This window comes from Leguminivora glycinivorella, chromosome 18 (assembly GCF_023078275.1).
Source record: "Leguminivora glycinivorella isolate SPB_JAAS2020 chromosome 18, LegGlyc_1.1, whole genome shotgun sequence".
In the NCBI taxonomy this organism is placed as follows: Eukaryota; Metazoa; Arthropoda; class Insecta; order Lepidoptera; family Tortricidae; genus Leguminivora; species Leguminivora glycinivorella.
Window position 1 is genome coordinate 13,754,467 of NC_062988.1, and position 25,990 is coordinate 13,780,456.

Consider the following 25,990-nt stretch of genomic DNA (forward strand, 5'->3'; position numbering starts at 1 on the left):
GCGCCATTACCTTATAAAGAAGCTTTATGTCCCTGGGATTGTCAAATTCTTTGGCGTTGCGGACAACAAACCCAAGCCTGCGGTAACAGTCTGCAGCAAGCATTGTCATGTGCTCATGAAAGTTAAGGTGGGAATCTAAAACATAACGGCACAGTTGTCAACATTGAACTGAAGTTTCAGAAGTTTGTTTACAAGACTCAATTCATAAACCCGATCAATATCACTTTGTAAAGATTGTAAGTCAGAATCTTCCTGGACCCTGTAAATTAGTTTCAGGTCGACAGCATAGAGTAGGCATTGCGCATGCTTAGGCACCAAGGCAAGATCATTGACCATAACACCAAAGAACAGAGGACCCAGAATAGAGCCCTGACTGACCCCGGAACGGGTGGGGTAGGCACTCGACACAAAGCATCTGTGCTGCACATATTGCCGTCGATCACGTAGATAACTAGCAAAAAGGCAAAGCAGTTTAGGCGAGAAACCAATGCTGCATAATTTGCTTAAGAGTACGTCGTTATCTACGCGATCAGAGGCTTTTTTTAAATCAAAGTACAGCACGTCCACCTGCATCCCTCTATCTAAGTAGCGCGAAACGGAACCAACCAAGGTTAAGAGGCCTTATTCCTAAAGAAGAGCGTTTTTTGCAAAATGTAACATTTTTCATTCAAAACTATAATGAAACTATACTTAAGTGATTATTAAAAAACTGATAATGTTTCTAAAAGAACATATCTTAAGCTAGTTAATCATAATATAATTTTTTTTTTTATTTAAATATATTATTTATTTAAAAAGGATAATAAATTATTATATAATATTTTATAATATAATATTTTAAAATATGTTTTTTTATACTTAAAACAAATCAGTTTTTTCGGTAGACGTTTTCAAATTTCGTAGTGGGATCACTCGTTTAGAATCGTGATTGTGCTGTTAAATATGTTATTTGGGGTAATAAATGATCACAAATCACAATCCTATTTGTTATATCCAGCACGGGAAGCATGGTCGCGCGATAGACGAAAAAATATCAGGCCGTCCGGATATCGCACTTATAAATAGTGCGATGGACGGCCTGCTATTTTATCGTCTATCGCGCGACCATGCTCCCCGTGCTGTACGAGGTAATCATAGTTTGACATTTTAAGATTTATTTGAAATGGTGGATAAATAACCTTCCGTATCTTCCCCATTTTTTCGATAAAAAGAGGTTTACATTATGTATTTTTCCTGCGATTCCTGCATTTATTCTTATCAGGGTGGGAGGCCGAAGGCCGACCCCGCGGAGGGCCGCAGGAACGGAGCTCACCTTTAGGCTCCCACCCGGGCCAAATCCAAGTAATTTCACTGCGGGCATAAAGTGCTCCCATACAATTTCCTTACAAAAGTGTCTTAAACAAGCGTAACCGGCGGGCCGAAGGCCCGACGGTGGAGCTTCGGAGCCGAGCGAAGGTCGAAGGCCGAGCTCCGCGTAGGGCCTAAGGCCCGGAGCGTCCCTGATCGACTAGCCGGCGGTCCGGGAAGTTGGAAAAATACTTTCCAACTAAAATATTGATCCTAGCGAAAAATATTATAGAATCTTTCTTGTAGGAAATATTATGAAGATTAATTCTGTGAAACATTAGTTTTGGCTGTAAGCCACCGATTTCGAGTTATTAACAAAAAACGGCCCATGAAATCTATTCAAAAATACTTTCCAACTAAAATATTGATCCTAGTGAAAAATCTTATAGAACCTTTCTTGTAGAAAATATTATGTAGATTAATTCTGTCTAACATTATTTTTGCCTGTGAGCCACCGTTTTTGAGTTATCAACAAAAAACGGCTCAAATATTTATTTAAAAATACTTTCCAACTAAAAAATTGATCCTAGCGAAAAAAGTTATATAACCTTTCTTATAGGAAATTCTATGTAGATATTTTCTGTTTAACATAATTTTTTGCTGTGGGCCACCGTTTACGAGGTATTGACGAAAAACGGAGCATGTAATCGATTAAAAAAAACTTTCTTACTAAATTATCCGTTTATATATTGATCCTATCGAAAAAACGTACATAACCTTTCTTGTAGGAAATTTTATGTAGATATTTTCTGTTTAACATATTTTTTTGCTGTGGGCCACCGTTTACGAGTTATTTACGAAAAACTAAAAAAATGACTTTCAAGATCGAATGGCAGGGTACGGACCCCACCTCATGTCATGGCATTATTTTTCCATGGCTATTTAGACCCTCATCTTTCACTGGTAAAAATGACAGACTGCCTCAAGAACCTTTTTGGAATTTTTTTTTACCACTTTGTACCGTTCTGGCACGGTGAAGGACCCGGCCAAATGATCTGGCATAAATACTATGCGACTTCTGAGGAACTTTATTTTCACTTTTTAATAATTCCAGGTTGCCTCAAACACCTTTTTTGGGCCTCAAAAAATTAAATCTTTAAAAATTCATAGCTCGATAAAGCCCCGCTCCCCAGCTGCCAGACTTGCAGACCTGATGTTGGCTATGATCAGAGAAGCATCTGAGCACCTTTCCAGGTTGCCTCAAGGACCTACTCCAAAATCCTGCCAGCTCTCCGTCTATTAGGGTTTATCCTTCGTTGTAACAAAATCGAACAACGTTTACTTCTTTAATCATTCGTAAAATGCTTCTCATCTTGATATAAGGAAAGAAGGTTTTTGACTATTCCGTCGCAGACGCATTGAAATTACAAGTGATGACTCGAAAGAAGAAGAACTCTATACCTAGCATGTAAAAATTGTAAAATGACAACATAAGTATCATCCAAAATGAAGCTTTATCTTGATTTATCCGCTCCAATTCATACAAACAACAGAGAAACAGACTTAAATTTAACCTAGTTAATACAATTTTAAGCAATGATGCACCTGATTTTATATACCAGAAATTGTTAACAAAGATCTCTATATTGATTCTAGTTTAAAGAAAAAAAAAGATGTATGATATATAAGTATTCTGCTGTACCAATTCATTCAGACCCTTCAAATCCAGAAGTTTTACATACAGAAAAGGAGGACTGACCTACACATAAGTACATATAACCATTTATCGATGTAGAACCACCGTCGATATAGAGCACTACACTCGTAATATTAATATTAATAATACAATTGTCGAAAACCAAACGCACAAAAAAAGAAAAATAAATTTTAAGAAGAACGGAATCAAGCGGAAAGAGAGAAAATTATTATGTCAAACAATCCTAAATGTATTTTGAATTTTTGAAGTATAAAATAAATAAAGATTGCTATTTTCACTTGCTTGGCGAATAATAAATGAAATCCGTGTTTATTTTTGTATGAACTGCCAATGTCAACCGTTTTTAACCTTATATAACTCGGTAATAAAAACATTATTTTAATAGTGTATTAGTAGTGTAATATTGGTGCACCTGGATCAAAGAAGATCCAGGTGCCACCAATATTACACATTAGAATACTAATTTGAATCGATCGATCATTCAAATACTCATTTTGCATCCATTCAAGATGTCACGTATTCAAGTAGTGAGGTATTATAATGCTAGTAGGTACATCTAGCTACCACCAATATTACACATTATAATAGGTACTAATTCGAATCGATCGATCATTAAAAATTTTTTCGTTCATTTAAGAAGTCTCATTCAAGAAGTGAGGTAGCAGAATACTTGTAGATTGTCTAAATGTAACTGCAATAAATATTACACGTTCGAATACTTTTCAAAGCAATCCAAGAAATCATCATTCAAATATTAATTTCGTCTCATGTATTCAATGGAACTAGCGAGATAGGAGAATGCTTGTACTAGGTACATCTAGTTGACTCGTATTACCTACCTATTCAAATATGTGCTAATTTTACATCAATTAAGGAAGTCATGTATTTAAGAGGGGGATATTTAGAATATTAGTAGGTAATTAACACGTATAACTATAATCGTGTTTTTGTATATATTGAGGTATGTAATCTGAAATCTCTAAATAGAAATGTCTACCCGATATGAGTAATGATTTTGATTTCGTACTGATGAGTTAGATACTGTTCTCTTAATAAGATATTATTTTATAGTTTTATGTACCTACTCTAGGTAATTAACATTGAGGTAAAAGTTGGATATAGTTAAATGAAATTACGTGTACTTTTATAATGTTTATTAACTTAAGAACTATGTTCATATTACACAATCACATTAAATTGTACCCTTATTCGATGGTGTACCCATGTGGCGTATCTGAGGACAAACCTTCGTCTATCTTGTCAATTACTCTACGCGTTAATTCGTAAACTTGGTCTAATAACGTATTTTTCACTACATATTGGGCACACAGCTCGGCATTACATTTACATATATGTTCAAAGTTCTCATTCAATTTGTTACTGTCGTAAATTTCTATTTTGATGACTTTTGTACCTCCATTCCGATGTGGTTTTTTGATAAACGAGTAAACGGGTGTTGCCTTCCTCTTGACCCCCAAGGACAGACGTCTCAATATGCACAATATAAATTATTTATAATTAAGGTCTACCTGTCTGTTGACTATCATAATAGATTAAATTAAAATTGTAGGAATATAAAACGAAACCTAGGACTGTTCATCCCAACCATTGGGTTAAATTATTTATTTTAACTTTTACTCGTTACGAACTTACAAATTAAGTACGTGGTTTCTTATTAGTGCAAAGTGGTACTTTATAATTTCACCATGATAATTTAAACCCTTTTACTATTATTATTAGACAAGTACCTGACAGTCTATATAAAACACGCTAGACAAAAAAAATGACAGATAGATTGCAACAGTGGTCAAGCGAGGATCTCCGAGCTATCCTTATCAGTATCATCTTCCCTCTCACTCTACACATTGTTGTACCGAATACCCACCAATGGACCTCTACAAGGACATCGAGAGCAGAAATGAAGATCATACGGAGCTACCCGCCTGGAACAGGCAACCTCTGACTCCTTGCAGATGCCTCAAGACTTCATCCTCATCAATAGTGTCTACCGCCGCAGTTGCTCAGGACAGAACTACCCTGAGGCAACACCTTCACGATGAGCCACCCGTTTCGCTTGCTGAAAAATACCCAACCATCCTCGTGCATAATTTCCCTAACTGCGGGGCACATCTGCTCAGCATCAAGGTGGAGCTTGGGCGGTATGCATCATTCGCAGCCCTGGGGGACAGGATGCAGTTCACTCCTCGGGACGGCCGGGAGTATCGGACCATCATCAAGTATCTGCAACACATCGAGGAAAGCGAGCCAGAGTTAAGATACACAGTTTGCCGAGACGAGGGTGTTGCCAGTGAAGATGTGAGCGAAGAATCGGACACAAGCGGGATATCAGACGGATGGGAAGTTATCAACTTGGAGACGGCGCCGACAGATTTCACGTACACGCTCAAGAAAGAACTAAGAGACATTAACTCTAGACCGCTACCGAACGACCTGCGAAGAAAGACGGGCCGCGTCATTCCCACTGAAGAGAATAGAAAGTTGACGAGGGCTTTATCTAGCGAGTGCAAGGAAAAGGTCGCAACTTTTCAAGCTACTGATAAGCAAATTTAATATTTTTATATCATCATGAGGAAGCGGTGTAGCTCGATGTTGAGGAGGTGGCGCGCCAGCTCGAATACCATCCTGTGCACGCTGGCTGACCGGTGGGACTTACCGTTGCTGAGGCATTGGGTGCAGCTGCAGCTACATGCCTCAATGTGTGTAAATTTATATTAATTTTAATTTTATGTTTCTTTACTAACCCTAGATCTAAGTGTTAATGTATTACTAACAAAATATGGACTTTAGTTCGAAATAAATGCTTTTTGATTTTGATTTTTTGATTTTTAATTATATCTAAAATGTGCCATGTTGTAATTTTATGAATAAACCATTTCGATGTAAATCCCCATCTTTCTCTATTTCTATGAACTTTCTCAATTTCTGTTTGAACTGACATGTAGTTTTTTGCCAGCCAGCCAGAGTAATAGCGACAAATATTCTAAACCACAGTCATGTCGCTAGCGATGATCGGACGAATAACAGGCATAGGAAAACATTGACTACTATGTACTTAAAATAAATAAAAAAATGCTGTAGAAAATGGTTGTTAGTAATCCTACCCTTACGAGTAAGGTCAGCCGCGTCGTCTTTCTGGACGGGGTAAATAGTCAAATGCAGGCTTACGAATCTTACGATAATGTATTATATGCGTGTGCACGAGAAAACGACCCACTTTGTCGATTGCTATGAAGCCGCTTTGTCAGTTTATTCAATAAAGATAGTAAATCTCGCCTTAATGGTAATCGACAGAGTGGGACGTTTTACTAATCACTAAGTATGCGTTCCATTTTCCGACTACATACCGAGCTGTTTTAATATTAGTATGTTTTACTAAGACGGAATAAAACTATAAACATACTATTAAGTGATTAATCTTTAAAACATTGATATTTCATATGTAATTGTTTATTTTTAGGCATACTAAACATAATTTATAAAATGGTTTATACTTTGAAAAAATGGCTCATAATGCAAGCACCTTCAAAAACCTTAATATGTTAGGTACTCGATTTGTCATAATAATTTTATGTTATTTGCAATACTTCGACTGGAATAAATGGTCGATTAAATTAAAATGTAAGTACATATATATTATATTAAACAATCGTCCCAAATCGTAAATGTTTATGTTGGGAGTTTGGATTGTTTATTATTTCGTTGTAGTAGTGTTTTTTCGCAAATGTATTAAAAAACGTCGTTCGTCACCCGTGCGAGAATGTCATTCTTCACTCGTCTCGAGTTTTGCAAAATGTCTCGAGACTCGTGAAGTAATGACATACTTCTCGCACTTATAACGAAATTTAATGTGATGATCGAGATAATACGTGCATTTTTAAATCAAAGATAAAATTTATTAAGCCTAGAAAGTCCCGATAGTCAACGCGCATTTTGTTAACATCATAGGTACCAGTCATCTGCACGTGGTACAATCGGATTTATATAGGCTCCAAATTTACAATTAAGTACATATTTGTTTACTAATATGTTAAGCCGATGCATTCAAAACAACACGATCACTTTCGAACAAAGAAGTAAGTAAGTACCTTTCTTTTTTCCGCTCCATTAAAACATCATTTAGTACCATCTCGAGAAGATTTGCACGTTAATTTTTAAATAAAAGAAAGACAAAGATAATCAACACCAGTGTTGACCAATATAGTCGCACATTACTTTGTGCCGCCGCGTTCAGATTTGCATGACAGAACAAAGATAGAATTACGATAAGCGGCTCAGCTTCGACAATATAGTTAGCGATAGCGATGCGATAGCAAGCGTCGGAATTATAGCCAATATAAGTATTTTATTAACACAAGCTGGCTATGCGCGTGGTATTTTGATATTAGTGTATCAGTTGTAGGCAATCGACCACGATATCTTTATAATACCACGAATTATTGAGGCGCCTACAGAATTTCCTGCCTCTCGATACCAAAACTATGTTAGCTCGCTCACTGTTACTGCCGTTACTCGACTATGGCGATGCTGTGAACCTCGACATGTCGGAAGATCTTTTAAATAAGTTAGAGCGCTTGCAAAATGTTTGCATACGGTACATTTTCGGTCTGCGGAAGTACGACCATGTGTCTTACTACCGTCAAAAACTTAACTGGCTTCCTATCCGCCGCCGTAGGGATTCCACGCTGTTTCTCTTCTCTTTAATGCTCTTTTTACACCTTCTTCTCCTTTATACCTCTCTGAAAAATTTACTTTTCTGGCTGATGGCAGTGGCCACCGTCTGCGTTCTAGCGCGAATTTATCTCTTGCCATTCCCCCTCACAAATCTCGTGGATACCACAAGTCTTTTGCTGTCCGTGCAGTGAAACTATGGAATGAACTGCCCGTCTCGTTTAGGCAGGCACAATCGGTCGCGTCGCTCAAGGAGAAGTTAAAGAAGCTATGGTTATCTGACTAATTTGCCTTGTTGCTTTGTATATATTTTGTGTTCCTTGTCAACTCTTTAGTGTATCTTTCACATTCCTTTTTGTGTGATATAGTTAGGTTTATCCTATTACTGTATGTGTATTTATTTATTAATTAATTATTTATATATTATTTGCCCATTGTCTTTATGGTACCATGTTGTACAAATTGCGGAATTTGTTACCCTCTTCAAGTTTTCTCTCTCATTTACTCGAAAGGTTAACTGGAAGAGATCCCTCAAAGGGATAAGTTCGCCTTTGTACTTCACATCTTAATGTATGCTTTTTTTTTATGTGTTTTTGTACAATAAAGAGTTACTACTACTACTACTACTATTATTCTCGGAAATGATAAAAGCCTCCCAAAATGACAATAGCGGAGGCGTGTATGGAAATTCATAATCATTCTGCAGTCATTGTATTTTTTTTGTACTGTTTGGAACTTGTATTGTCTGCAATAAACTGATTTATTATTCATTTATTTATCTCTTTTCTTAAGCTAGGTTTTTTATAATATGAGTATAAAAGTAAAATAAAATAAAACACTTACAAAACAATATGAAACATATAAACACATTATAAAAAACCTAACCTAGGGTGCCGCCAGCAGCGGGGCAGGGCCCAAGCTGCCGGTGGTTAGGGCTGCAGAGAGAGGAACCGTCGGACTATCCGCGCCGTGTCTAAGATCACCGCCTTCTGCATCTGGCCCTTGATCCAGCCACCTAGCGAGAGTCTCTTAAGATGTTGGTCGAGACTCTTCGCTATGAGACCGTTCGCTGAAACGACTATCGGAACAATGATCGTTGATTCAACATCCCACATTATGATAAATAGCGACTATGATAATAATCATAAGTGTTAGAGTTTTTATTTTATTTATTTTATTTAAACTTGGGAAACAAACAAGCAAACTATTACATCAACAAAAAGAGATTATTTAGGTAATACATAGCCAAAACAGTTTCCACTTATAACTAATAACATTTGTGATTGCTCAGACAAGAATTAAGTTATTAGGTTACTAATAACAGATATATTTTTTAACTATATTATTAAACAATATACAATATTTTCAAACTATACTGTATATATATTTACTATTATTATGTCCAATAAAACACTGGTAAATTGTAAATAACATTTAATATGCTAGGGAGCACATATCGACACGACTTACATAGGAATATAAGTGAAGTACCTTCAGTTACTTTTTATCATAGAAAGTAAAAGAGACTACCCACAACATTACACATATATGACATATCTCCCCCCTAAGTAAGTGTACAAGTAAGTAACAAAATAACAAAAATAGATTTGACCCAAATAGACAATCAAACTTCACACTATATTAAATTAATCATTTTTCTCGATCTCCGGTAACACTATATTAAACCGATCATTGTTTTTGATTAGTTGTTACTTTTCCCTGGTCTATCGTAAGGAGCTTTAGAATGTGGTCTAGCTTTCTTATTGACTTTCCCTACAGATTGGCTTGTTTCCACTGGCGGTATTCCCAGCATAGCAGCCCATTGATCAGAGCTGGGTATTTCAATAATTGTCTCATCCTGATTATTAGAATCACTTAAATCCTCCTTATCGATACCTTTGTCCTCATAATCTTCATATGGTGTACCTTCTCCCCTTATTATTTCTTCTTCTGGTAAAGCTCTGTCAGTTACACTAGAGTCTTGTACTGTAGTTTTAATCAGTTGATCAATGTGTCTATTAACTAATGAACCATCCGTAGCTTCAACTTGGTAGCTCGATGGTCCACCTTTACTAACTACTCTTCCTGGTAACCATTTAGCGCCTTTTCCATAATTTCTGTACATAACGTTTTGGCCGATATTAGTCTCCCTTCGTTTCACGTGTGCATTTCGATCAATTTGTTGTTCTACTTTATTATTAGCTATGTTATTGGGGTGAATCACGTCCAACAATGTACGTAATCTCCTGTTCATCAGTAGTTCAGCAGGGCTTTTGTTTGTTGCCGAGCAAGGAGTGGATCTCAAACATAGGAGCATGTTAGTTATCAACACGTCCCACGATAAGTTGTTCATTTTCCTCAATTTGTTTTTTACCGTCTGAACCATCCTCTCTGCTAAACCATTTGTGGCAGGATGATAAGGCGCAGTCTTAGCATGTTTTATTTTATTAGCGTGAAGAAATTGCTCCATTTCCACCGATGTAAACGCTGTGCCGTTGTCGGACACAATAGTTTCACATAAACCATGAGTTGCAAACAACCCACGCAAGTGTTTTATGACTGTAGCCGAGCTTGTGTTGGGGACTATGAACACTTCAGGCCATCTAGAATAAGAGTCCACCACTATCAGAAAAACTTTTCCTTGGAAGGGGCCCGCAAAGTCCACGTGTATTCTAGACCACGGCCTTGTAGGCGTAACCCATTCGTGACTGGTTTTAGGTGGCATGTGCCGATGTTCCAAGCATATGGAACAGTTTCCAATAAGCTTTTCAATTTCTTCATTGAGTTGCGGCCACCACACAACTCCTTGCCAGAGCTTTTGTTTGCACGATGCCATTGTGAGTACTATGAAGTACTTGTAGTGTTGCTTTATGCAATGACGGAGGAATCACCACTCGACAGCCTAGTAGCATACAGTCCTCCTGTAGAGATAATTCCGTACGATGAAGCCAATACGGCCGTAACTCGTTGTTGGTTATTTTAGCAGGCCAGCCTCGGTATATGTAATTCATGACTGCTGCCAACGTAGTATCTTTTTTTGTTTCCTTCGCTATCTGATCAGCATCAAAAGGAAAGTTTTCCGGTGTGTCTGCTATAAGTAAAACTCGCTGAGATGTTGTTCTGTTTCGTCAGGCACCGGCTGTGGCCATCTACTTAGTCCATCAGCGTGTCCGATCTGGGGCCCTGGCTTGTAAATTATTTCATAACTGTGTGCGGTCAAAGCAAGGGCTATTCTCGTTAGTCGCGGTGATATCATACCCGGCATTGGCTTTTTCGGATCAAAAATGCCAAGCAACGGCTTGTGATCTGTCACAATTGTAAAAGAACGACCAATCAAATAATTGTGGAACTTCTGAATGCCAAACATGATCGCTGCCGCCTCTTTGTCGAGTTGAGAATAACGCCTTTCGTGAATATGTAGCGTCCGCGAGCTCATGGCTATAGGGCGCTCCTGACCGTCGTCCATCACATGCGCTAGTACTGCGCCCACGCCATATTCCGAGCTGTCACATGTCAATAATAAGCGTCTGTGCAAATCATAATGAACTAGAGTCATATCAAATGTCAGAAGATTTTTTGCTTTATCGAATGCCGCTTGTTCGGTATCTGTCCATTTCCACGCTTGAGTTTTGTCTAGCAACCGATGAAGAGGCTCAAGCGTCGTCGCTTTATGTGGTATAAACCTCTCGTAAAAATTGTAAAGGCCAAGAAAAGCTTGTAGTTCATGTACATTTTGCGGTTCTGGTGTGTTCACAATAGCTTCCACTTTACTTGGCGCCGGGTGGATACCTTGAGCATCAATGACGTATCCGAGGAATTCAACCTTTTGTCTGGCTAACTTACATTTGTTGCGGTTCAGCCGAAGTCCAGCTTTACCAATACGAGCGAGCACCTCATCCAGACGTTGCCACATTTCGGAGAGGGTGCGACCGGCTATGATGATGTCGTCTATGAGGACAGCCACCCCCTGGATTCCAGCTAACAATGACGTCATTAAACGCTGAAAAATACCCGGGCTCGCCTTGACTCCAAATGCTAGGCGATGAACCGAGTACAAACCTTTGCATGTATTCAGAGTAAGTAATTTAGCCGTCGCGTCGTCCACAGTTACCTGTGTGTATGCCCGATTCAAGTCTAGTGTTGAAAAGTACTTGCCTCCTGCGATGGTGGCAAAAACTTCATTAGCGGTCGGCATCGGATAGGTATCCGATTCTGTAGCTTGATTTACCGTGCTGCGATAGTCCCCGCACAATCGAATGTCCCCAGACTTTTTTATAATGGGTACGACTGGTGTCGCCCACTCAGAAAAAGATACCGGGCGAAGTTCCTGAACCAATCTATCAATTTCTTTCTCAACTCTATCTTTGATAGCGTATGGTACCGGTCTCGCTTTAATGTATTTAGGCGTCGCGCCCGGTTTCACGTGAATGGTCATCGGTTGCCCTCGGTAAGTGCCTAATCCGTCTTTAAAAACTTCACTATGTCTCGCATTGATCGAATCTGTATTATGATCGATGTCTACGTTTAATACATTGTCAAGTTTTAGTGAAAAGTTAAGCGGTGCAAACCAATCACGGCCTATAAGGTTAGGACCGTTACCCTTAGCGACAAAAATACTTAAGTCACGATCAATGTTCTTATACTGCACACGAAGAGTAGCCTGTCCGAGCAGGTCGAGGGGCGCTCGTGTCCAGGTGCGCAGAGCCATCGGCGGCGCCCCCAGCGGCGGCCGCGCCAGCGCGCGCCACGTGCGCACGTTCAGCAGCGAGTAGGCCGCGCCCGAGTCCACTTGCATGTGTTGCTGCACGCCGTTCAGCGTCACCACCACGTCAAACGGCGGTACGCGATTGTCTGCAGCCAAGTCCACATTGTAGATACCTCCGATGTACTCATCTGAATTTTCTTCCGTGTGTGTATAGTTAACTGTCCTGTTACCACCTTTTTTCTTAGCGAGACATATTTTTTCCAGATGTCCCTTCTTTTTGCAATAACGGCAGATTGCATTAGCAAAACGACATTGTCCTCCGTGATTATCTCCACATCTGTAGCACAACCTGGTGCTTGTACCGCCGGAAATGCGCTTGGAATGTACCGCGTTGACGTCCATGGGCTCCGGCGCAGTGGACGCCGCCGCCGAGTCGCTGGCGCCAGGCGTCACGCTCGCTGATGTGGAATCTTCGGCAACGGAGCTACCTGTCACGATCATATGAACATCTTTCTCCGCGCTCTCGGATGAAAGTATCGCATCAACCACGTCTTTGTAACTTAGATTATTCTTTTTTAATAGTTCATATTGCAATTTATGATCGTTCATACCACACACGAGACGGTCGCGTAACATCCGTTCCAAGTCAGTGAAATTACAAAACGAATCAATCTTCCTCAAAGCCGTAATATATTCCGACGCTTTTTCGCCTTGTTTTTGGTCTCGCTTGTAAAACTTATATGACATTGATATTTCATTAGGCTTCGGACTGTAATGATTAGTTAGTATAGTCACAATGTCACTGAATGTCACATCACTTGATTTTTTTGGGAGTTATTAACGCCAAACATGTTTCAAACACTTGTGAGCCACAAACTGTAAAGAAATTGGCCTTTTTTGCACTGTCCGTCTCAACACCATTGGCTTCAAAACAATAGTTTAACCTATCCAGGTAATTTCCCCAACAGTCTGTTTTAGGGTTAAACTCATGAAATTTCACTGATTAATTTGACATCTTGATAACATCACATTCACTTTACGTACGTCGCCACTATTATGTCCAATAAAACACTGGTAAATTGTAAATAACATTTAATATGCTAGGGAGCACATATCGACACGACTTACATAGGAATATAAGTGAAGTACCTTCAGTTACTTTTTATCATAGAAAGTAAAAGAGACTACCCACAACATTACACATATATGACAACTATATTACTACGTACACTATTACACTATATGAATATAAAACTGAAACTAATTCTTAGTATGAAAACTTAGATATTTTTTAGCATTTTCTTTTTAATTTCATTGTTCTTTTTTTATTGCAGAAACACATAGTCAATGTATTATTGTTATAATTATTATAAATAGTTTCACATGCTCTGTTGGGGCGTAGCAAGGATGTATGTACCACAGAATTACATTTAAACCAGAATGAGTAGTTAGGTCAAAAAGTGTGTCCACATGAGAAGTCATTGTTTGGGCTTGTGTCCCTCTCGCACTTACTGACAATGTCAACATTATTCAGTGACGTCATCACTGTCATACATTGGGGATACCAGTCAATTTTCAAAGTTACTACCAAATCTACTAATACCCATTTGAACGTATTTTTTAATTATACAAATCTTTGATTTATTGGCATCAAAATAATTACATTATAATTATTTTCCAATTCTTTGAAATATATCGAAACCCTAGTTTGAATATAACACTAAAATAATATAAGAAGTTATAAAATCAGGTAATGTACAGATAAAAATACTACTACTATGGTAACCTCATTAACACTGGCCACACGTGCGAGAGTAAGACCACCAGCCCAAACAATGCCCTCTCATGAAGACCGTTTTCGCTAGTCTGATACGATCACCTTTCTGTCTCAGTGATAAGGTTCAATTTAGTATGGCAAAAAATGTGATTCCACAATCAATTGGTAATGTCTTAAAAATAACAATGTAATGAATGAATGAATGAATGAATATTTTTATTTCGTGCAACCATGGACACATATGTTATTAGTAGGACTTACAAACTAAGGGGTTAGTGCATACAATATTAAATTTGTAAATTTGCAAATTTAAAGTAATTAATTGTAGGTTATTGACTACCGATACTGATCGCCAGTCTGTGCTTGTTAATTTAGTAGGGTTATGGTAATCAAAAACACACTCGCAGTATGAAAGCTGATAATCTGCAACAAAAAAATATTAAAATGTTACCAATATTAGCGATCATCCGTTGTTCATTTATTTATATAAGAAAATACCAACACTCTTAGAAATGTGATAAAACATTCAGCTTCGTCAATAGAATGACTCTACTGACTGACATCTACTTTGATGGCGTTATAATAACCTACTCCCCGTTGGTGAAAAATCTGGGACTTCTAATGGACAGTACTCTATCTTGGGCACCTCAAGTTGGCGAAGTAAGCAGAAGGATGATTGTTTCAGCATGTTCCCTCAGGAGACTGCGAAATTTTCTACCTATTCCGACCAAAATTGCGCTTGCCCAAACTCTCCTTCTCCCAATCTTAGACTATGCTGACGTTTCATATCTTGACCTAACGGAGGACCAACTAAATAAACTTGAGCGCATCCAAAATATTTGCATTCGGTTCATATTTGGGTTACGCAAGTATGACCATGTTTCTCACTTTCGCTCACAGCTCAAGTGGCTCCCTATTCGCTTTCGTCGTAACCTTCATATCTTGTCCCTCTTGTATTGCATTTTATTTCTTCCTACAACTCCTCAGTATCTCAAGGCGCGTTTTAGTTACCTTAATTCTGTAAGGTTGTCCCGCAGTCTACTTTTGTCTGTCCCATCTTCTTCTTCAAAATTTTACAACTCCTCTTTTACTTTCAAAGCTGTTCGACTCTGGAACTCTCTACCTCCGGGCATTAGACGGGCTCAATCTATTTCTGTTTTTAAAAAAATGCTTAAAGAACATTATTTATCTCTCCCTTAGTGATCGTATTGCTATTTTTACTCTGTGGTTGGTATGATTGCTGTATATTGTTGGTTTGTTACTATATATCTGTCTTGCTGTATATTACTATTTAAGTATGTTTATGTAAGTCTATTTATATTCTCTTATATTATGTGTATGTTTATTCAATTTGTGTGTTGGAAATTAGAATAAGTATGATTTTTCATTTCGAAGCACCTACTCTTTCTGATTATGTTTTTTATTTCCGCTACCCAAAGGTTGTCTGGTAGAGATCGCTCTTTAGCGATAAGACCGCCTGTTGTCTGCCTCTATTTATAATCATTTGTTTTGTCTCCGCTGTATCTTTTTTCTGTATCTCTTGCTGAGGTGTGCCAATAAAGAGTATTCTATCTATCTATCTATCTATCTAGAATAGACCACGATTGCCGATAGCGACAGCCAGAGCGCGCGTGGGATTTATTAGGAACCTTATATTTATGGCTTTTTATTGCAAGTTTGTGCCTGTTATTATCTGGTAAATATTAGTCGTGTTATTATCGGACCTCCTATTGATAAAATGTGTTTATTTATTTATATTTTGTAAAAGTTAGCTTATTTTCAAATATAAAGTAAATACACGTTGGTTTCTGTAATAATATTGATTTTGATTGATTTGATTGATTGATTGATTGCGTTTTTTTTCCTGAAATAAACGTCTGATATAAACGTCTAATATTACTAATATTGGATTTAGATATATAAATAACATAAGTCAAGTTTCAGACACTATTTGTTTAAACTTATAGTTTTGTAAATATGAATGTTTTAATTTAGGTAATTAGGTACAATTATGATTTGCATGCCATATGGATTAATGCACTGACACTATGTATATATTTCTACCATTATATAATGATGTACGTGCATTTTAGCAAATAAAAGTTTTGAGCTTTGAACTGAAACTTCCGACTCCTTTTCAGTTGTTTAAAATGTTAACAAATATTTAATAGCGATCATCCGTGATTCATTTATTTATATACATACCTACCTATAGGTAATATGAGATGGGATTCAATTAATGTGGCTAAATACTCTTAATAGGCTTAGGGTTTCATTAGAAATATATATTTATTTGCACAACATCATTATGCTAATTAAGGAATAGTGGTCGTTTGACTATCATAATATGTTGTACTTGTATTGTGTGCACTTAAAGGTCTTCGCACACTTAATCAACTCCACGCCACCTCTACTCACACTCTCGATGAGTAGTCAACTAGTTGATCCACCCAATGGTCACTAGTGGGCAATGCGTTGTCAACGAGTGGACAACGCGGTGTCAACAAGTGGACAACGCGGTGTCAACGAGTGGACAACGCGGTGTCAACGAGTGGGTATTCAACAGACAACTCGTCTAACCTCAGTTTTCGGTTGAATTTTGTCCTAAGAAGTCGTGTTGCTTTTGAAATGTCGTACTTTACATTCAGTGAACTGGCGATTATAGCTATTATACTCGATAATGAAAATGAACGAAACAGCAGGAAAAGAAGATATTGGGTACATGATATGTTGAGACAAAGGAAATCAGAAGGGGAATATTGGAATATCCGGAGACGTCTGCTAGATGACGAAGAAAAATTCTATATCTATTTCCGTATGCCGAGATACTTGTTTTATTATATACTTAATTTTATTGAGGACGACATCTACAAAAGAAACACGCGATTTAGAGAAGCTGTATCACCGGAAGAAAAGCTGGCAGTGACATTAAGGTAAGCAATAAGAAACTTTTTTATAGAATTATATTTATTTATTTATTCATATATCAAGTTAAAGGATAAATCAAGGCAAAGCAATTTTACTTTAGTTGTGTTAAAGAAGAGCCATCAACCCTCGATTCTTCCATAGGGGTTGTATTTTGCTGTTGGGTGCTAGCGGTGCTAGTACCGGTAGTACCTGTATTTATGTTTTGAGTTGTGTAGCCAGAAGTTCCTGGTGCAAAAAAATCATCATAGTAACAGTTTCGATTATTTTGCAGTTCTTGTATTTCAGCTTCCGAAACTAAATTAAAAATTCTTGACTTTAAAAGTGCTTGATTATAGGTAGATAATTTTTTTACTGTGCTAGAAATACTTAAAAAAAAATTATCCATTTCGTCATTCTGCTTTCCATCTTCATCTTTTTTGTTTTTTAATAAATATTCCATTAAAACCGCCGATGCACTTGTTTCTTGCAATTTCTTTCGTTTTGTCGTTTTTGGGATGTCAGGAAACACTGATTTAGATGATTCGTACATAGACACCGAAGATTCTGGACGCTCCGAGGTAATTGACGAGTCCTGAGATTCTTCATTATTAGTCAAATTGGCAAAAATTTCGGCAGCAGATAAGCTATTTTCATCATCACCATCATCTGTGTTGTCCACTGACGTCACTGTAGACCGTTCTTTATAATGTGGTAGTAAAAAAGACATTTCAGTTTCATATTGCCATTTTTTATTAGTAGTAGCACTCTGACCACTTTTAGTTGCTTTCTTTTTAATGGCTCTTCTATGATATTCCCTTAAGTTTTGCCATATCTTCTTACATTCTGACGCTGTAACAAAATAAATATAAATATAAAGAAAAATTGGTTGTTTCAGGTACTTGATTAGTGGCTGTTCATTTAGGACTATGAGTTCAAGCTTTAGGTTAGGCGAAAGTACCATCCGGTCGATATTAAAAGATGTGTGCAATGCGATTATAAATAAAATGAAGGGGAAGTTCATGCCCACACCTACTACCAAAGACTGGAAAAGAATCGCAGATGGTTTCAATAAAAAATGGAATTTTCCAAACTGTATAGGTGCCATCGACGGCAAACATGTAAACATAATTGCCCCTCCTAGCAGTGGCTCGCTATTTTTTAATTATAAAAAACACTTCTCTATCGTCCTCATGGCTATCGTCGATGATAGATACAGATTTATAGCTGTTGATATAGGGGCCTATGGCAGGAATAGTGATGGCGGAATTTTGGCATCGTCAAGATTAGGAAGAGCGATTGAAATGAATACGTTTAATATTCCAACTGACACACCATTACCTGGTACTGAAATAGTAATGCCACATGTTTTTGTAGCCGACGAAGCGTTTCCTTTAAAAAGGAATTTATTGCGACCATATCCTCGTTCAAGTGGCATTTCAGAAAAGGAAAGAATATACAATAATCGCTTATCACGAGCTCGCAGAGTGGTTGAAAACGCGTTCGGCATCTTATATCAAAAATTTGGAATTTATAATAAGAATTTGCATTTACACCCAAAATATGTTGATATTGTGGTCTTTGCGACGTGTATTTTACACAATGTCATGCGGTGTTATAATATAATATCCGATGATGAAGTCAACACAAGGCAGAGTTCAGCCAATAATGATCATGAACAGAGATTACTAAGTACACTTCCAGAAGATATAAGTGAATCTTCGGCATCTGCTTTTGAAACTCGTGATATGTTTGCAACTTATTTTCAATCTCCGGAAGGACGAGTTCCGTGGCAGCATTTAATATAGATCATGGATAGTTAATATGTCATAATCATCATAAGAAGTTAGTTAAAATATTATTGGCTTATTTAGAATATTAAACAAGTTTCTATACTCAGGTTGGAGTTTTATTACTGATTACCTATATTAAATGAATGTAAGGCACTTTATTATAAAATACAGAAACCCAAACTAAAAATAAAAAAACCGGCCAAGAGCGTGTCGGACCACGCTCAGTGTAGGGTTCCGTAGTTTTCCGTATTTTTCTCAAAAATTACAGTTAAATCAACCTATCTCAAAAACTATAAGAGATACTTTGATCAAACCAAAAATCGTTGAAAGAGTTAATTAGCATGCATCACCTCTATTTTTTTTAGAATTTTATACCCCGTAGTTATAAAAATAGAGGGGGGGGGACATACTTTTTACGACTTTGAGAGCTGATATCTCAAAAACCGTTCACTTTAAGAAAAATGTTTTTTAGAAAACTTTATATCATTTTAAAAGACCTTTCCATTGATACCCCACACGGGTATGTACATCGAAAAAAAAAATTTTCATCCCTCAGTTACATGTATGGGGGCCCCACCCCCAATTCTTTTTTTACTATTTAGTGTCATAATTTTGTAGCGGTTCATACAACACATATTCCCATCAAATTTCATCACTGTAGTACTTATAGTTTCCGAGTAAATCGGCTGTGACAGACGGACAGACGGACAGACGGACAGACGGACAGACGGACATGACGAAACTATAAGGGTTCCGTTTTTGCCATTTTGGCTACGGAACCCTAAAAATATATGACGTAGATTTAATATTTTATGTCAGTAAATTCTGGGATTTTATATTACTGTATGTGAAAACACGATTTTTTACGATAAACCAAGATTTTTCGAGTGTCAAAGTAGAAAATCGTAGGTACTGTACAATAACATACTTTCTTTGGACAACGCGGTGTCAACAAGTGGACAACGCGGTGTCAACGAGTGGACAACGCGGTGTCAACGAGTGGGTATTCAACAGACAACTCGTCTAACCTCAGTTTTCGGTTGAATTTTGTCCTAAGAAGTCGTGTTGCTTTTGAAATGTCGTACTTTACATTCAGTGAACTGGCGATTATAGCTATTATACTCGATAATGAAAATGAACGAAACAGCAGGAAAAGAAGATATTGGGTACATGATATGTTGAGACAAAGGAAATCAGAAGGGGAATATTGGAATATCCGGAGACGTCTGCTAGATGACGAAGAAAAATTCTATATCTATTTCCGTATGCCGAGATACTTGTTTTATTATATACTTAATTTTATTGAGGACGACATCTACAAAAGAAACACGCGATTTAGAGAAGCTGTATCACCGGAAGAAAAGCTGGCAGTGACATTAAGGTAAGCAATAAGAAACTTTTTTATAGAATTATATTTATTTATTTATTCATATATCAAGTTAAAGGATAAATCAAGGCAAAGCAATTTTACTTTAGTTGTGTTAAAGAAGAGCCATCAACCCTCGATTCTTCCATAGGGGTTGTATTTTGCTGTTGGGTGCTAGCGGTGCTAGTACCGGTAGTACCTGTATTTATGTTTTGAGTTGTGTAGCCAGAAGTTCCTGGTGCAAAAAAATCATCATAGTAACAGTTTCGATTATTTTGCAGTTCTTGTATTTCAGCTTCCGAAACTAAATTAAAAATTCTTGACTTTAAAAGTGCTTGATTATAGGTAGATAATTTTTTTACTGTGCTAGAAATACTTAAAAAAAATTATCCATTTCGTCATTCTGCTTTCCATCTTCATCTTTTTTGTTTTTTAATAAATATTCCATTAAAACCGCCGATGCACTTGTTTCTTGCAATTTCTTTCGTTTTGTCGTTTTTGGGATGTCAGGAAACACTGATTTAGATGATTCGTACATAGACACCGAAGATTCTGGACGCTCCGAGGTAATTGACGAGTCCTGAGATTCTTCATTATTAGTCAAATTGGCAAAAATTTCGGCAGCAGATAAGCTATTTTCATCATCACCATCATCTGTGTTGTCCACTGACGTCACTGTAGACCGTTCTTTATAATGTGGTAGTAAAAAAGACATTTCAGTTTCATATTGCCATTTTTTATTAGTAGTAGCACTCTGACCACTTTTAGTTGCTTTCTTTTTAATGGCTCTTCTATGATATTCCCTTAAGTTTTGCCATATCTTCTTACATTCTGACGCTGTAACAAAATAAATATAAATATAAAGAAAAATTGGTTGTTTCAGGTACTTGATTAGTGGCTGTTCATTTAGGACTATGAGTTCAAGCTTTAGGTTAGGCGAAAGTACCATCCGGTCGATATTAAAAGATGTGTGCAATGCGATTATAAATAAAATGAAGGGGAAGTTCATGCCCACACCTACTACCAAAGACTGGAAAAGAATCGCAGATGGTTTCAATAAAAAATGGAATTTTCCAAACTGTATAGGTGCCATCGACGGCAAACATGTAAACATAATTGCCCCTCCTAGCAGTGGCTCGCTATTTTTTAATTATAAAAAACACTTCTCTATCGTCCTCATGGCTATCGTCGATGATAGATACAGATTTATAGCTGTTGATATAGGGGCCTATGGCAGGAATAGTGATGGCGGAATTTTGGCATCGTCAAGATTAGGAAGAGCGATTGAAATGAATACGTTTAATATTCCAACTGACACACCATTACCTGGTACTGAAATAGTAATGCCACATGTTTTTGTAGCCGACGAAGCGTTTCCTTTAAAAAGGAATTTATTGCGACCATATCCTCGTTCAAGTGGCATTTCAGAAAAGGAAAGAATATACAATAATCGCTTATCACGAGCTCGCAGAGTGGTTGAAAACGCGTTCGGCATCTTATATCAAAAATTTGGAATTTATAATAAGAATTTGCATTTACACCCAAAATATGTTGATATTGTGGTCTTTGCGACGTGTATTTTACACAATGTCATGCGGTGTTATAATATAATATCCGATGATGAAGTCAACACAAGGCAGAGTTCAGCCAATAATGATCATGAACAGAGATTACTAAGTACACTTCCAGAAGATATAAGTGAATCTTCGGCATCTGCTTTTGAAACTCGTGATATGTTTGCAACTTATTTTCAATCTCCGGAAGGACGAGTTCCGTGGCAGCATTTAATATAGATCATGGATAGTTAATATGTCATAATCATCATAAGAAGTTAGTTAAAATATTATTGGCTTATTTAGAATATTAAACAAGTTTCTATACTCAGGTTGGAGTTTTATTACTGATTACCTATATTAAATGAATGTAAGGCACTTTATTATAAAATACAGAAACCCAAACTAAAAATAAAAAAATATATGACGTAGATTTAATATTTTATGTCAGTAAATTCTGGGATTTTATATTACTGTATGTGAAAACACGATTTTTTACGATAAACCAAGATTTTTCGAGTGTCAAAGTAGAAAATCGTAGGTACTGTACAATAACATACTTTCTTTGGATGTTACAGGTTGAATTAAATTTTCTCAAAATGTACTTTAATGAAATGACTTATAAGTTTCAACATTTTTTTTAATATCTATTAGAATCACACATATTTATTGGTTCGATAGCTGAATTTCTGTAGATTATGGCAAAATCAATAACTCAATACCAACACAGTACCTTTACGCTGAAAACGTCACAAATAGAAATTGATTATGTTAATAGTTATTTGTTATACAAGGGGCAAAGTTGTATTTTAACGCCGAGTGTGGAATTGAAAAACGAGCTAGTGAAAGGATTCTATAGTTGAACCACGAGCGAAGCGAGTGGTTCGAGAATAGAATCCTGAACTTGCGAGTTTTTTAACACACGAGAAGTAAAATACATTTGCACCCGAGTGTAACACAAAACTTTTCCCCTCACTATGGCGAGGAAACTACAACGCACTCACTGCTTCCAGTAGTTTCACAGGTGGCAAATCATCTTTGTTACTAGATTCGCCTACTTTTATAAATTTTAAAGCAGTTAATTTGACTTTATTCAAGGTCAAATTACTTTACCCACTAGTGGATAAAATGTGTTTTTACCCGCTGGTATTAGAGGACAAAACACGTGTTTCCGAGCTAGTGAGGGGAAAAATTCTTACCTGGTTGCGACAATACAATAGCGATTTCATTCCATGCCTTTTCCTTCTTATTTACGTCGCTATATTTCGAATCACTAAGGTCGTATAGTAGCGGATATTTTCGCACTTCTTCTATCAACTTTTCTTTCTGCATGATTTACAAAAAATATCACTGTACCGCTTATCAACGTGCACCCCGTCTTTCGATTCTATAGCGAATGATGGCGGGCGGGGGGAAGGCACGGGGCGGACGGGTGGGTTGGCAAATGGTTGCCCGTCACGCGTCAGTCGCAAACGCATAGTCGTTGCGGGGACGACGTGTGGTCAATGCGTGGCAAACGTGTCGGAGTTGACCTTAGTGTACAACGCGTAGACCACACGTCGTACACTACTTCAATATATATTTTTTGAAATCAAACCTAGAAAATAGGACATAGGGCTTAAATTTCAATATTTGGCATAGAATCGAGTCGCCGTTGAGTTGTTATAATGTGCGAAGACCTTAATTAGATTAAATTAAAATTGTAGGATGAAAAACGAAACCCAGGACTGTTTATCCCAACCATTGGGTTAAATTATTTATTTATTTTAACTATTACTCGTTACAAACTTACAAATTAAGCACGTGGTTTCTTATTAGTGCAAGTGGTACTTCCAAATTTCACAATGACGATTTAAATCCTTTTACTATTATTATTAGAAAAGTACCTCACCGCCTATATAAAACGAGCTAGACAAAAAAATCACAGATAGATTGTAACAGTGGTCAAGCGAGGATCTCCGAGCTATCCTTATCAGTCTTATCTTCCCTCTCACTCTACACACTGTTGTACCGAATACCCACCAATGGACCTCTACAAGGACATCGAGAGAAGAAATGAAGATCATATGGAGCTACCGGCCTGGGACAGGCAACCTCTGACTCCCTGCAGAAGTCACAAGGCTTCATCCTCAACAATAGTGACTACCGCCGGAGTTGCTCAGGACGGAACTACCCTGAGGCAACACCTTCACAAGGAGCCGCCCGTTTCGCTGATTGACTGGAGTAGCCGCTACGGAGACTGCCCCATGCTTGGTGCCGCGATAGCCATAGCTGATGTCTTCAGCGCGTTCAGCGCGCACGTCGGTGAAGACCTACAACCACCCTTCATGCGAGATCTGGACAACTTCGTCACACTTGTAGAAGTGATACAGGCGGCTGATGGCCCAGCGCAGGTCCGGCAACTTGGCGATGCGACACTCGCGTTGCTTGTGTCCTACATCCAGCTATGCCAGCGACATGATTCAAGTTTAACAACAGGACAACACACACGCGAGAGAGACCAGGACAGCGACGAAGATTCTATAGGAATTCTATCGGATGATCCAGATGATATGGAAGCGAAAAACGACGTGATGGACGAGTACGCTATTGAGGCTGCAGAACAGGACGCATATGAGATGTTGTCGGACGAAGACTTCCGATACGCTATGGAAGCCGGACGGGACACAAGCCAGCTATCGGATGATGAAATCGGCGTGCTATTTGACGACACATGTGAAATAATAGACCAGGACTTCAGAGCAGCGATAGATCTACATTCAGCAAGCGCAGACAGCGAAGAGTTGGGTTCAGATGACGAAATCGGTGTCTTGTCAGATGACGCCAGCGAAGATAAGACGCCAGTTATAGATAATGCGTCTTCCTGCTTGATTCAATTTCCAGACATAGAGCCTCAAGCACCGGCTTCAAGTGAAAAGAAAGACGTAGCGCTATCCGATGGCGTAAGGAAGATAATCGCAATGCTCGATAGTACCGAGGGACTGAAAGTGTTTGCACCTGAAGAGTGCGTCATTTTCTCCAGTCGTCTAAACGCTGCAACAAGAAAATACCAACACTCTTAGAAATGCGATAAGACTTTCAGCTTCGTCAATAGAATAGACCACGATTGACGATAGCGATACCAGAGCGTGCGTGGGATTTATTAGGAACCTAAAATCTGTGGCTTTTTATTGCAAGTTTGTGTCTGTTATTATCAGATATTAGCCGTGTTATTATCGGGCCTCCTAGTGATAAAATGTGTTTATTTATTTATATTTTGTAAAAGTAAGCTTGTTCCACATTTTCAAATATAAAGTAAATACACGTTGGTTTCTGTAATAATTATTTTCATTTGTTTAATTTTTTATATTATTTGGCACTAGGTTTTTAGAAGGATTGTGTTTTTTTTTCTGAAATAAACGTCTGCTTTCAGATATAGAAGTTACATCAATAAAGTTTCAGATATACATATTTTATTATTGTTTGCTTCATTTTCAATTGTTTAAAATGTAACCAATATTAGCGATCATCCGCGGTTAATTTTATACATACCTGCCTACAGGTAATAGGTATGAGATGGAATAGGATTCAATTAAGGTAGCTAAATAGGCATGCATAAGTTTAATTAGGAAAATATTATATGCACAATATAAATTATTTATAATTAAGGTCTACCTGTCTGTTGACTATCATAATAGATTAAATTAAAATTGTAGGAATATAAAACGAAACCTAGGACTGTTCATCCCAACCATTGGGTTAAATTATTTATTTTAACTTTTACTCGTTACGAACTTACAAATTAAGTACGTGGTTTCTTATTAGTGCAAAGTGGTACTTTATAATTTCACCATGATAATTTAAACCCTTTTACTATTATTATTAGACAAGTACCTGACAGTCTATATAAAACACGCTAGACAAAAAAAATGACAGATAGATTGCAACAGTGGTCAAGCGAGGATCTCCGAGCTATCCTTATCAGTATCATCTTCCCTCTCACTCTACACATTGTTGTACCGAATACCCACCAATGGACCTCTACAAGGACATCGAGAGCAGAAATGAAGATCATACGGAGCTACCCGCCTGGGACAGGCAACCTCTGACTCCTTGCAGATGCCTCAAGACTTCATCCTCATCAATAGTGTCTACCGCCGCAGTTGCTCAGGACAGAACTACCCTGAGGCAACACCTTCACGATGAGCCACCCGTTTCGC

The 25,990-nt window shown here is 37.6% G+C and overlaps 3 protein-coding genes across 4 annotated transcripts; 2 read left to right on the top strand and 1 right to left on the bottom strand.

The window, feature by feature from the left end:
* The first annotated feature begins 16,551 nt into the window (after positions 1-16,551).
* LOC125236031 (protein ALP1-like) lies at positions 16,552-22,122 on the top strand. 2 transcript variants are annotated; one of them, XM_048142716.1, is made up of 3 exons: positions 16,552-16,730; positions 19,854-20,253; positions 21,122-22,122. In XM_048142716.1, the coding sequence occupies exons 1-3, from the start codon at positions 16,646-16,648 to the stop codon at positions 22,029-22,031; spliced, it is 1,395 nt and encodes a 464-aa protein (XP_047998673.1). In that variant the 5' UTR covers positions 16,552-16,645; the 3' UTR covers positions 22,032-22,122. The 2 variants fall into 2 exon arrangements, with proteins under 2 accessions (XP_047998673.1, XP_047998674.1); XM_048142717.1 differs by lacking the exon at positions 16,552-16,730 and having other exon boundaries at positions 19,834-20,253.
* LOC125236032 (protein ALP1-like) lies at positions 16,718-18,978 on the top strand. Its single transcript, XM_048142718.1, has 2 exons — positions 16,718-17,108; positions 17,978-18,978. Exons 1-2 carry the CDS (start codon positions 16,804-16,806, stop codon positions 18,885-18,887), a joined length of 1,215 nt encoding a protein of 404 aa, XP_047998675.1. The 5' UTR covers positions 16,718-16,803; the 3' UTR covers positions 18,888-18,978.
* On the bottom strand, positions 20,260-23,462 carry LOC125236033. Its single transcript, XM_048142719.1, has 2 exons — positions 22,991-23,462; positions 20,260-21,075 (listed from the first exon to the last, which is right to left on the bottom strand). Exons 1-2 carry the CDS (start codon positions 23,121-23,123, stop codon positions 20,615-20,617), a joined length of 594 nt encoding a protein of 197 aa, XP_047998676.1. The 5' UTR covers positions 23,124-23,462; the 3' UTR covers positions 20,260-20,614.
* Positions 23,463-25,990: the final 2,528 nt, after the last annotated feature.